The 13,935-nt window shown below is 41.7% G+C and overlaps 1 protein-coding gene across 1 annotated transcript in view; it reads right to left on the reverse strand.

Annotated features, from left to right (window-relative positions):
- KSR2 (kinase suppressor of ras 2) overlaps nucleotides 1-13,935 on the reverse strand; it is a 582,604-nt gene that overhangs the window by 21,308 nt on the left and 547,361 nt on the right. Inside the window, 3 exon segments of the mRNA XM_021007997.1 lie at nucleotides 1,314-1,447; nucleotides 8,309-8,379; nucleotides 8,382-8,404. Coding sequence (XP_020863656.1) covers nucleotides 1,314-1,447; nucleotides 8,309-8,379; nucleotides 8,382-8,404 — 228 coding nt within the window.

Genomic DNA, 13,935 nt, shown 5'->3' on the forward strand with positions numbered 1-13,935 from the left:
AAGCTAACCATATGCTTCCCTCAACTCTCTTTTTACAGCAGACTATAGCAGAAGTGCCCTGAACTATGAGTCTATACCTCTTCCACTGTCCCTAACTAACTGTGTGACCTTGGGCAAGGTACTTTCTTTCTCTGGGACCAATTTTTTCCCCTGCTAAATAATGGGGGCTGGGGATCAGAAGGTTCTGAGGTCTGTGGGCCTCTGAGATGTTTTCCTGACTCTTAGGAAACACAATTTCCAGCACAATGCCCCTATGTCATGAGCCCAGCCTCTCCCTTTGCCTTTGTTGACAATGTTCATGGTAGAGCTTCCATGATGCTTCTAGGCAGGAAGACTCAAGGCATTGTGGACTCTGGCATGGAGCACAGCAGGACAACCCTTTGCTTCCTCAGCTAAATGGCTAGTGGAGATGTGGCCCCAGTGTTCAGTGTGTGGAAGACAGAGCAGCTAAGGGATTACACAAGCAGGGGAAGACAAGTGTGCCCACAGCCCACTGGGGCAGTGGGAAGCCACACTTTTGTTCTAAACAGCATGTCTATCCCCATGTTCCCCCTGCCCATTGAATGGAAGAGGTCAACTGAGCTCACAGAGTATATTGACATCTAGCCACTGTTCTCAAGTCTGAAATAAAGGGATAAAAGCAGTGACTTCTGGGGGGCTCCCTACCACTGATCACACATCTGAAGCTGTGGCTAGATCTGACATTGTCTCCTGAGTCTGTAAGACAGTGTTTGAACAATCAGGTTGGATCAGGCAGCCTCTATCCTCCTGGTAGTGGGGGAAGAGGGTGTGTATGATGTATGTGTTTGGTATGAAATGAGCAGGGAGGAGCTAGCCCAGCTCTGAACCTATTGAGTTCCCTCAATGGTGAAATTAGGGCCTTATTTCATGTTCCAACTGAAATTATCAACAAACCTTCCCTCTCAGTAGCTTTATAGCCTTTGATGAGTCACTAAACCACTCTTAGACTCAGTTTCCTCATCTGTAAAATGGGGATAATATTGAGACCTATCTTGCAAGGGTGTAAGATACAAATGAGACAGTTTAGGTAACATGCTTTAAAGACTTTAAAGAGTTATAAAAATACTTGCTATTATCATATTATCATTATTCTTATTGTTATTATGATTTTTATTGTCCTTATTCTCTTGCCTTATTCCCCTTGTGGCCAGTGCATTTATTAGATGCCTGGATGCTCAAGAGGGAGCTCAGTGCACATGGAAGTGACCCACGTAGGAGTAGGACTAGGGACCTTGGCCTTGGGAGAACTCAGCTTGCTAGTCCCAGACACAATGGCTGGTCCAAACCCTCACCTGCCCGCCTGCAGCACGCCTGATATGCTGAAGAGCCCGAAGTCTGTGATCACCACTTTACCATTGTCGTAGAAGACATTCTTGGACTTGAGGTCTTTATGCAAGATTCCTTTGGCGTGGAGATACCCCATACCCTGGAGGAAACAAGGAGATGGAAGATTCACAATTAGAGGGCCACAGGTTCAAATCCTGACTCTGCTACTTACTATTTGTGTGATAATAAGCAAGTCACTTTGCTCTGGCAAACAGAGGCCCTTGGGCCTCTGTTTTCTCATCTGTAAAATGGAGTAGGTGTTTCCCAGTTCCTTCCACCTTCCCTACTTCACAGCTGTTTCTATCTTCCCCTCTCAGATGTCTTGCATCATTTCTGTATAATATCTTGTATCTCCCTTACTGTACTCTGTATTTGCTGCCTTGCCTGATTGTTCCTCCCAGGTTAAGCTCATGACTTCTAATTTTACCACCAGGCTGCTAACTCAAGCCTTGACTGACACCACCTCCCCCAGCCTTCTCTACTCTCTGATGGAAGGCCTGGAGGGCAGAGTACTGAAGTCCTCCCAATGACTTCCTTTAGGGCAGAAATTAGACTTTTCTGCTCATTCAGCTTTGCATCTTCTGCCCTGCCTGATTTCAACCCCGTGGAACAAGATATCCCAACATCAGGTATCCTCTGGTCTCTCTCTCTCCATCCTCTTTCCTGCCTCCTTTTGCATGTTGTCTCCCCGCATTAGACTGTAAGCTCTTGAGGGCAAGGATAAGATTTCTTTTTATTAATTATATCCCCAGTGCACATAGTAGGCACTTAATAAATGTTGATTGGATTGAATTAGTTGCTTAGAAGTTGTCTCCCCCTTTAGACTGTAAGAGCCTTGCAGGCAGGGACTACCTTTTTTCCTTTCTGCACATCCCAAAGGCCTGGCACACAGTTAGTGTTTACTAAATGTTTATTGACTTGACTTGAAAAGATTGCCCTAGATAGCCCCAAGTTCTCCTCCTGCTCTACTTCTATGATCTCTCATCTAATCTTGAGAACAGTATCTGAGGTTTTTAAAAAAATAGCCTAAGCTTTGGATTCTTCCCTGAAAAACCTTCTCTGGGTGAAGAGAAGGATTCTAATGTGCTCACAAATGTGTTCTACTTGGTCTATGGCATGTATGCCCATTTCTACCTCCAGAGTGACTGCTGTCAGAGAGAAAATGATGACAGAGCAAAGGTTTCATTCTCCAGCCCTTTCCCTTCCCCCCTTCCCCCATTTCCAGTGATATTCCTTTTCATTCAGCATGTTTTTGGTAAGCTGGAGAGAGATTAGTCAAAATTCTCCAATGACTGACACATCAGCTTCTCTCTCTTTCCTCTCATTTCTGATTGGAATCCTTAAGACATTTCCTAAGACCTTACTGATACCATTGGACTGTAAACAAGGAGAGGATGTAAAGGGAGGTGGGGAGGCAGGGAAAAATATAGCAAGGGGTGTGTGTGTGTGTGTGTGTGTGTGTGTGTGTGTGTGTGTGTGTGTTGGGAAGGAAGAGGAAGGGGAGCCAGGGGACAGATTCAGAATCAGGAACTTATAAATGTTAACACTAATCCCAAATATATTTGTGGGGGTTGGAGGACTGGGATAATAGTAGGTTGGGACATTGGCAGGATTCAAGGATGCAGTTATGGTTTTTGGGTGGTGTTGTACCCATTTTTAATGTTGATCAAGTCCGTGGCCACACATTTCATAAACTGATAGAACAGGATGCTCTGGTGGTTAGAGAAAGTCAGGAAGACCAGCCTCTGACACATCCTTGCTCTGTGACCCTGGGAAAGTTATCTCCCTTCTCAATGTACTAGACAGCTCTGTAAGACTATAAATTGTAGAAGTGCTGCTCAGTCCTGGTGGAGGGCGTGCCTTGCCTGGGAGTTCTCCTTAATAAGGAAGTCCTGTCCCAATCTCTATAGAACATCGGAGCAGCAAGGGACCTTGGAAATTAGCTAGTCAAAGACTCTCAGTTGACAGATGAGGAAAGTGAGGCTCAAGAGAAGATATATGCCACTAATTAATGGCAAAGGCAAGATTATCATAGCACAGTGCAAAACCCATTGAATTTGAAATCAGAGGACATGGATTTTAATCTTAACTGTACCACTTACTATTTGTGTGATCTTGGGCAAATCATTAAACCTCTTTGAACCCCAGTTTCTTCCTCTACAAGATGAGGGGGTTGGACTAGATGATATGTAAGGCACCTTCTGGCTCTAGATCTATAATCCTATTGTGTTCTCTGAACCTCAGTTTGCTCCTCTAGAGCATGAGGGGGATGGGTTAGATGACCCTTAAGTTCCTTTCCAGTTCAAGATCTCTAATCCTGTTACTCTATCTGAGCCTCAGTCTTCTCTAATTGGAGATTGGAGATTGTCTCAGAGGTCCATTCCATCTCTAAGTCAATGACCCTCTGAGCCATCTATAGTCATGATGAATTCTGCAGAGACTGAGTGGTAGACTGGCCTTCTCTTTCCAAGGCTAAGAAGGGTTGGTTCATCATATTCCAGTCCATCAGATGAAAATGGTTGCAAATAAACAATTAGCTCATGGTGGGAACATTTGGAGGGGAGAGGGAATCTTGTCTGAAGACAATCTATCTGGTCATTAGCCAAAGTGCTCTTGAGAAAAATGAAAGCCAGTGGGTTGGAAAAAGATTTATGTTAGTGAAAGATGCCCTGGAACCATCTTTATTTTTCCTAGAAATGGAGAAAAAAATTTCTTTTGTTAAAGTGGTCATTTTTGATTATGAGCCAAGATGCTGATGATTGAATCTAGCATCACTCAGAGGAGATGAGGAGTCAAGCAGTGAGTAGTTCTTGCGTATTGCTAAGTCATAGCAATATTTTTAAGAGCTGGAAGAGATTTTGGAGTTCATATAGTCCAATCCTGTCATTTCTACAGATGAGGAAACTGAGGTCCAGAGAGGTGGAAGTGACTTGTCCAAGGGCATCACCACATAGTCATTGATACAGGCAGGATTTAAACTCAATGTCTCTGCTCCAAAAATTCATCTTTCCATTGTACCATCCGGCCTCAATAGAAGCTGCAGCATGACATAGTAAATGGAACATTGGACTTGTAGGTAGAAAGGGTATGAATCTTGCCTGTGACATTTACCACCTGTGGGACTCTGGTCAAGGCACTTAAATTCCAAGCCTTTGAATCTCAAAAGAGAAAATGGAAAATCCTTGCTAACTTCATAAATTTGAACATCATCCAAAGAGTAATGGAAAGGTACAGGTTCTTAGATGTTGTAAACAAGGAATTACAAAGGAGAAGCAGAGAAAAATATGTCATCAAAGAGAGGTATGGAGGTAAAAGAGGCCACAGAATAAAAACAAAGGATTTCCCAGGTTCTCTCCAGCCAAGAGAAAGTAAGGAAGGGCCACAATAGGTTGGGTGGATCCCACTGTGGAGGACATAGAGGAGGGCATGGCTGAGAGTCTTTGAGGATGGGTAGAAATGTTTGGGTCATGGTATTCTTCATTGGAGGGAATCATGAGACTGATGAGATCACAGAGGATGCAGATGTTTGAGAATAAATGTCAGTTATTATTAAGGCTGGAAGGCACCATGAATGGTCACCTCTGTGCCCCTCTCTTTGCTGTGCTATACTTTATCAATCCCAGACAAATGATAATGCAACCTACTTCAGAAGACTTAAAGAGATGCAGTTTCTCCAAAGTGCCCCTCAGTTAGCCTTTCTGGCCTAATCTAAGGGAGTCTTTCCTTATGTTTAACTTTCATCTGTCTTGCTGCAGAAGGTAATGTAGGCTCCTGCTGAGATTCAGCAGAGCTGAATGGAGGTAAATGGTCCTTCTGGGGTTTGTTCTTTTGGATGGTTCTGTGATTTGTCCCCAAATGGAATGTGCTCCCATGGGAGGTAGCAGGTTTCCCATTGCTAGAGGTATTGAAGCAGAGACTGAAGGACTACTTGGGATGCTGTAGAAGGGGGGGAGTCTTACTCAGTTATAGTTGGACTATATGAACTCTGGGGTTCTTTTTAACTCTAAGAGGCTAAGATTCTATGATAGCTGTATTTAAATATTGGCAAGGCTGTCATATGGAAGAGGGGTGAGATTTTATCTTTTTGTTCCTAGAGGGCAGAACTAGGAAGGAGAGGTGGAAGCTGCAGAAGGGAAATCTTAGCCATTGGAGTGATCCAAACAGTGGAGTAGGCTGCCTCTGGAGGTAATGGGGTCCTTCTCAGTAAAGGTCTTCAAACAAAGGCTGAATGACCACTTATTGGGGATATCATAGAGGGAATTCTTACGTGGGTTGGACTACATTCCTTCTGAGGGTTCTTCTAGTACTGATTCTATAAGAGTTCAACCAAAGAAGGCTAGGATCTTTGCCTTTGTGAAAAAGCAGAGAACTTTCTAAAACTCAGTCCTCCTGAACCCAAAGCAGTAAGGGAAACATAAATAAAATTAGCTAAAGAAGAATTCACATAAAAATGAGGCTGTTTTCCAAAACATTTCCTCACTGATGTTTTTCAAAGATAGGCAAAAATGGATGGCTTAGGACACTCCTCATGAAACAATCAGAGCTGCATAGAAACACTGAAGTTCAAACAAAATGAAGTTGATGACTTAAGAAGAAAAATAAAGAAAGAATGAAGAATAAGAATAAAGAAAAGAATAAAAAGAGAGGGGAAGAGGAATAAAGGGAGAAGATGGAAAAAGAAGGGAAGAGAAAGGGGGAAGGGAAAGGGAGGTTTGGGGAAATTATCTCATATAATCAGGGTGTGCAAGTAGACATCTATGCAAAGAAGTCAGGGGGCAGAGTGCAGCTGACACTTGAACTTCTTATCTGAACTGATCAAACAAAGGAGGGAAGAAAATATCCATAAAGTTGGGTACAGAAATGCATTTCACTCAACATTGAAATAGGAGAAAAAAAGAGAAGGGAGAATAGGTTAAGGGAAAGATTAGTTCTAAGCAAAATAAACTCTTGAGTAAGGTTGCACAAAAACATTTATAGCTCTTTGTAAGGTATCAAAAAATGGGATTCTGAGGGCATATCCATAAATAGGGGAATGGCTGAACAAGTTATGGTATACAAATATGATTGATTGCAATTGTGCAGTAAGAAATGGTGAAGAAGAATGATGGTTTCAGAGAATCCTAGGAAGACTTATATGAACTGATGCAGAATAAAGTGAACAGAACCAGAAGAATGACTTAAACAATGACAACAACATGGTTAAAAAAAAAACAAACCTCCCCCCCAAAAAAAAACCCAAACCAACAAAAAGCTTTTTAAGAATTAGTAACTCTTATCAACATAATGATAAACCACAATTCTAGAGAAGACATGCTGCTCACCTCCTGACAGAGATGAAGGACTCATACTGTAGACCAGGGGTGGGGAACCTGTGGCCTTGAGGCCACACATGGCCAGAAGGTCCTTGAGTGCAGCCTTTTGACTGAGTCCAAGTTTTACAGAACAAATCCCTTTATTAAGAGGATTCATTCTGTGAAGTTTGGATTCAGTCAAAGGGCCACACTTGAAGACCTAAAGGTCTACACATGGCCTTGAGGCAGCAGGTTCCCCACCCCTAGTGTAGACCAAGACAGAAGTTTCTGGGTATGACCAGTATAAAAAAATGTTCTGCTTGAATATATGTGTTTGTCTTTAGTTCTCGAAGGGGGTGGGATGGGATGGAGTGGGAGGGAAAGGAGGATTTCAGTGCTGAAAATAAATATGTAATTTTAAAAACAGGAAATTTTTTGATATATATATATATAATTTATTTAGACAAATACATAATTTTGATAAAAATAAATATGTAATTTAAGAAGTAAAGAAGCAAATTTAAATTTAAAAAATTAACATGCAAAATAAATGAATGGCTTGCTCTACTGTTCATTTATGCATACATATAGAACAGCCTTGCAGGTAAGCCAACCCATTAACCAGTCTATAATCATACCCTCCCCCACCCCCCACTCCAGTCCTGCTTCTGCATAATAGGATTAATGTTAACAATATACCAGATTGTTGTCTTGAAGTGAACATCAGGAGAGTTTCATGGGGCCATAATCTCTTCCAAATGGTTTCTTTTAGGGCCAGTCTCCTGTTTTAGCCTAATGTTCTCTCTCTTTTCTCCCCTGTATATATCTCTTCTTCTCTCTTCTCTCTCATCCTTCTTTATTTTCATTTTCTTTTCCTCAATGTCTTCCTCTTTCCTTCTTCCCCAACTTTTCTAATTCTCTTCCCATCTTTCTTTTTTTCTTCTCTTCTTTTCTACCCTTTTTCTTCCTTTAGTTATCTTTTTCTTTCTTTTCCATTCCTTCCATGATTTTCCTCTTTCTCCTTTCTTGCTTATCTCTCTCTACTTTTCTTTCCTTCTACATTTCTTTTTTTCCTTCTTTCTCCTTTCCCCTTTTTGTCTCCCTTTCCCTCTCCTTCTGTTTCTCCTTCCTTCTATATGTCCTTTTATCTCTCTTTTTCCTTTCTACTTTTCTTTCACTTTTATTCTCTCTCCCTTTCTCTATCTCTCTCTTTCCATTCTTTCTCTCTTTGCCTTTCTCTTTCTGTTTTTTCTCCTTTTTGCTAGATCTTTCCTGTCTCTTTCTCTAGCTCTCACTTTCCTTTTCTCTGTTTCTCCCTCTTTTCTTCTCTCTCCTTTCTCTATTTCTACTTCTATTTTATTTCTTTCTGTCATTCTTTTTTCTTATCTCATTTGTCCTTCTTTTACTCTTATTTTTCTTTCTTCTCTATAGCTCTCTTTTCCTTCCTTCTCTCTTATTTTTTAATTCTTTCTTCTTCTCTTTTTCTTTCATCCATCCCTCCTGCCCTCCCTCCTTCCTTCCTTCCTTTCATTCTTCCTTCCTAGAGTTGGTGTGCTTAAACCAATTTTCAACTCTCCAGGTTAGGATTTGTTCCTATAGCCTCTATTTCTTAGGAAGAGGCTGTGTTTGGTGGGGGTTGGAAAAGAGATTTGTGTCATAGGCTACAGTACCTTCACAATCTCTTGTGCAATTTGCCTTGTTTTGTTGACATCCAAGACAATTTTGGCATCTCTCACCACGAGTACAGAGTCCGTCCTTTACACAGACTGGAAAACAAGAAAGGAAAGGGGAAAAAAGAAGAATTACATGTATCATGGAGAAGCCACATCAATGAAAAAGTATATACACATAAGTAAGTAACACAACAAAAATAACAAACATAACAAGTCTCCATCATAATATTAAGACTATAAACATGGGAATGAATCTTAGAGTGTTCTCCTGGGTGCTTCTGTAAGGAAGGTGCCTCAGATTCCTTTGGTACCAACATCCAAGTATCCAAGATTATGAATTAGAACCTTTTATCCAAAAGTTATTATGACAGTATTCCATATACTCCCCAGCCTCTCACAGATTAAAGGTAATAAATAAATCAGTGGTTCTCATTCTCAGGTCCATAACAAGGGAGTATCAACAGGCCCTTTGTCTCAGGGTGCCAAAATGTGAGGGCACTGACGGCCCTTGTACACCAGTAGAAACAACTGAACTTAGCAAATGGTAAGCAATAATCATTAAGTAAAACAGGAAGTTACCAGATGGTGGCCACATAGAATCATAGATTTAGAACTGGAATGAGATTTATTCTGGGTCTAGCTACAGTTAATAAGAGGCCGAGGTGAGATTTGAGTCTCTGTCCTCTGACTTTAAATCCACTGGCCTTTCTATTGGACCACACTGCTGACTTCATTCTCCTTTAGCTGAACCCAGCTGAGCTCCTCTCTGGTGAAATCCACTTCTCAGTTTCCCCAAGTGTGTCCTTCCTAAGGGCTTTGGAGAACCCTAGTGTCTCTGTCACCACCCCACCTTGGGACAGTGTCCCAGGATCTCATACCACCCTTTCATTCCAAGGGCTGTGATATTTCCCAGAGGGGTTGGTTTTTACTTTGCTCAATTGGAGTTATCTTAAAATTTTGATTTGAAACTTATTGCCAAAATTGACTGAGGAGGCAAATCCCACATATCTACTCCAGCAAAACCTTGAAGTTCATGACATACTGGATAATGATACGAAAAAAAAATCTAACAACCATCTATAGTAAGTGACTTCTTTCACTCAAAACCAGCACATCAGAAGCTCGTGAACAATTGAAAAGGAGATCTTCCTAATAAAGAGAGCTTGAGTCCAGTATAGCCTTCCAGTATAACACATGTGCAGCCAGGTACATGTATAGTCTGTAAGGCTTTGTGTATGGAGGAAACAAAAGCAAAGTGCACATGTGAGAAAGCCTCTGGGTGGCCAGAAAGCTACAGGTTAGGAACCCTGGAAGTATTGGATAGTAGAGGCAGTGATCAACATAGTTACATTAAAACCAGAATGGCCCAAGGCCAAGGCTTCTAAGGTTTCTAACTGAGAGGGCCATGAATATCCAATCACAAAGATCCAGAGGGTGGTGACCTTGAGAAGTGGGGTTAGGAAGGAAGCCAGGGTGAGATCAAGCAGGGATGACCACCTGGGGGTAGAGTCTGGCTCTGGCACTAAACTCCAATTCAGGACTTCCCCTTGCTTTCCTAAACAAAAATCTGACCAGAATTAGTGGGAAAGAATGGCACTTATTGATGAGACCCCAAAGAGGGGATACCCTCCATTGGATCACAAGGAAATGAGCATAATCACTCGTCTGTTCTTTAGACAGTTTCATGTCTAATCCTCATTAATTCTTACCTGGGCTACTGAAATAGTCTCTAGGCCTCCCTATCTCAAGTCTTTCCTCACTCCAATCCAGCCTCTGCTCTGTTACCAAAGTGTGGTTCTGCACATGTCACTCCTAATACCCTCTAGTACCTCCCTATTATCTCCAAGATCAAATATAATCTCCTTTGTTTGGCATTGGAAGCCTTTTCCAACTTGGCCCTTTCCTATCTTTCTCAGTTTCCTACACATTGGTTGCCTTCACACATCCTACATTTAGTCCCTCCATACTGGCCCACTGCCTTTTCCTCACACATGATGCTCCATTTTCCAACTTGATACCTTTGCATTATCTGTCCCCTAAGCCTCTCTCCCCTAACTGCTGCCTCTTAAGATCTTGGCTATTTTTTAAGACCCAGGTCAAATGCTCCCTCATCCAGGAGCCTTCTCCCTGTCCCCCATCTCCCACCCCAAATCAGTAGCCTGCGGCCTCCTCTAAAGCTATCTTCTATCTACTCTATAGGAATCTTGTATGTGCTGTGAGTCTGTGACCTAGCACCTGCTTCTTAGGTTCTGCAGGTGCACTTTCTCAGCTGCCATAGCTACTGAAGACCCGGAAAAGAAAGTTCTCACTACCCAGTTTCAAGTAATTCAGCAACAGAAATGGATATAGTTTTGTCAGTGGAAATAACATTAAAGAAGTGTTATTAGCTATTTGGCTATTACAAAGTAGTGGCAGAGCTCTGGACCTGAAGTCAGGAAGATCTGAGTTCAAATCTAGCCTTATATACTTACTAGCTGCATAATCCTGGGCAAATCACTTAACCTCTGTTTTCCTCAATTTCCTCAACAGTAAAATGGGGAAAATAGGACCTACCTCACTGGGTTGTTAGAAGGATTATGGGTAGCAGAAAAAGCTAAAGCAACTCCATTTTGTCTGCAGTTCCTCCATCTTGCCCCTGACCCTGCTTTGTATTGCAGTTCACCCCTGACTTTGACCTTCTTCACTGCTGAAATAGCATGGACAGTCCTATCTATTAAGGTTGGGTTCCAAAAGATAGCTAACTCCAATTCAGGACTTCCTCTTGCTTTCCTATACAAAAATCTCACCAGAATTAGTGGGAAAGAATGGCACTATTGATGAGACCCCTTTCCGGTTACTAGCCCTTAGCAACAGACCTGAAGTACCCCGTACCCAATTCCCCTCTCACCTAGACTGAAACCTATATAAGCTTTATTCTGTTGTCCCTTCAAAAAGTCTCCTCCCATTTGAGTGGAGATCCCTTGCTGGTGAACTCAATAAACTATCGTTGGTTTGGGTTTGGGGGTTTTGGCTCTGGTTCTGGTTTGTTCCAGCACTGACAATTTTCCCCATAGGATCAAATGAGGTAACATTTATAAAGTGCTTAGCACAGTACCTGGTATATAGTAGATGCTTAATGTATGCTTGTTCCCTCTCCTCTGCCTTCTGCTAATCGCTATAGGACTATTCTATCTGACTTAACTTTCTGCATATATTTTTCCCTCATTAGAACATGAGGTCCTTGAGAGAAGGGGCCATCTCTGTTTTTCTATTTGTGCCTCCAGCACTTGGCATAGTGCTTTGCATATGCTAACTGCTTAAGAACAGATTTTTCACTCACTTAGTTTATCATAGCATATAGAGCAGCCTCAATAAATGCTAATTGATTGATGAATTGATATGCTAGTCAGTAAGGCCAAAAGAAACCATTCAGTCACCCATGTAGAGCAATTTCATGTTGTTAGTATCAGACTAGGAGATTTAATTCGAGGTAGGCGACATATGCTTATTCTTGAAAGCTGCCTTGTCAAAGAACTTTGCCATTCTGAGGACATCATCTCCTCACTTGGTCCCTGACATACACGTTGATGGAAAGTTGAGGTTACGATTTCAACTATAGGACAATCTTGAATTACCAAGGAGCTTATTTCTTGAGAAATTCTCAGAGTTTTTATTCATCTAATTAACATTTATGGTGTATCTCCCGTGGGCAAAGAATTTTACATGAAACCTCTTCCCATCTTCACCCAGCACCTGTGCCAGGTGAGGCATCTGGGTGATAAAACAGGGGGAAGGCAAACTGAATTGGATCCCCGTAGCACCCTTGTCCCAAGGCCACTTGGTGAGTTAGGGATAAATATGTGATGACCCCAAACCAAGCCTGGCCATCTCTACTCTGCATTAGCAGATTATACTGATGGCAGTGCCTACCAAAGGCAGAGGTGGGAGGAGAGTTGTATAACCAATTAAAATCTAATCAGCTTTTAAATTTCTGAAGTGGAGACTATGCATGGATTTCACCTCCAACTCCTCCCACCAAGTATTCCTGTCTTGAACAGCCACCTACGCTCATTATAGGCTGGAGCTAAGGGGAAAAAAAAAACCTTCATTGCCGCAGCAAACCTGAAAAAACAATTTAAACGTATTTCAATATTCTAAAATGTTATTTGATCTAGGTTACTGATATGACAGTATTCACTTTCCCTCCCCCTCTGCTTTCATTCTTCCTTTTGATGGAAGCTGTTATATTTCATCTTAGTATTGCAGAATAGATGCAAAGGAAGGTAGAGCCGGAATACAACTGAACAAACAATTGTTGGGTACCCATTGTGTGCCAACCTCTAGAGCTGTCAAATTGATCTTCCTAAAGCACAGGCCTGATCATGTCATCCCCTCTGTCCTCTCCACTCAGCAAACTCCAGTGACTCTATATTACCTCCAGGATCAAATATAAAATTCTCTGTTTGAGTTGAAAGCCCCTCCACCCTTTCTATTCTTCTTACTCTTAACTCCCCTCCATATACTCCATGATAATGTCCCCCCCACCCCCGAAACATTTCATCTTATGCCTCCAGGCTGTCCCTCATGCCTTCCTCTTTCTGCTCCTCTTTGACTCCTGGCCTTCCTGGCTTCCTTCAAGTTCCAGTAAAACCCCACCTTCTGCAAAAAGCCTCTCCCTACTGCCCCTCGCTAACACCTGGGACACTTCATAGGAAGGATTTCTGGGGATGTAGGGGCATGGCAAGTCCGAGTCGGTGCTACCAGCAAGGCACAACCAGCTCCCACATAGTGGTTGATGATGATAATGACAGTGCTATGGCCAAAGCACACAGAACCTGCAACCCTGAGAAAAAAAACAGAATTCCTGTGAGGGTACTGCTAGATACACAGTACTTAATAAATACGTTTTCATTCATTCATTCATTCATTCATTCATTCATTCATTCATTCATTCATTCATTCATGTGCAACATAAGATAGATAGTATCACTGTCATCCATATACCTATTCTGCATGTAAGCTATAGTATGTATGTGTGTATGCTCTCTCTCTCTCTCTCTCTCTCTCTCTCTATATATATATATATATATATATATATGTATGTATATATATACACACATACACATTTATAGATATATACATATATGCACATGTATATGCATGTACACACATGTATGTATATATATGTGTGTGGAGGTGTATATCTATATATATGTTTGTGTAATTGCACATGTATGCAAATGCTTGTGTATATATGTGTGTGTATACATACATGTGTCTATATGTGTGTATATGTATGTATATATGTGTATACACACATTATGTATATACTGGCTATACAAAGGCAACAAAGAAACAGCTGCCTGCCTTCAGATGGTTTTCATTCCATTAGTCTGGTTATAATATATTACAAAGAGAAGCTGATACAAGGTAATTTGAGGAGAGAGAGAAGGTATGAGAGCGAGGGCGGTCAGGAAAGGTCACCTGAAGGGGATGGCATCTGAGTTGTGCCTTCAAGGCAGCTAGGGATTCTAAGAGACGCAAGGAAGGAGGAAGTGCATTCCAGTCATGACGGACAGCCTGGGCAAAGGTGTGAAGGCAAGTGATGGAATGTCAAATTCAGGAAATGGAACGGGAGGGTAGAA

Source organism: Phascolarctos cinereus, unplaced genomic scaffold, assembly GCF_003287225.1.
Source record: "Phascolarctos cinereus isolate Bilbo 61053 unplaced genomic scaffold, phaCin_HiC Scaffold_4;HRSCAF=312, whole genome shotgun sequence".
In the NCBI taxonomy this organism is placed as follows: Eukaryota; Metazoa; Chordata; class Mammalia; order Diprotodontia; family Phascolarctidae; genus Phascolarctos; species Phascolarctos cinereus.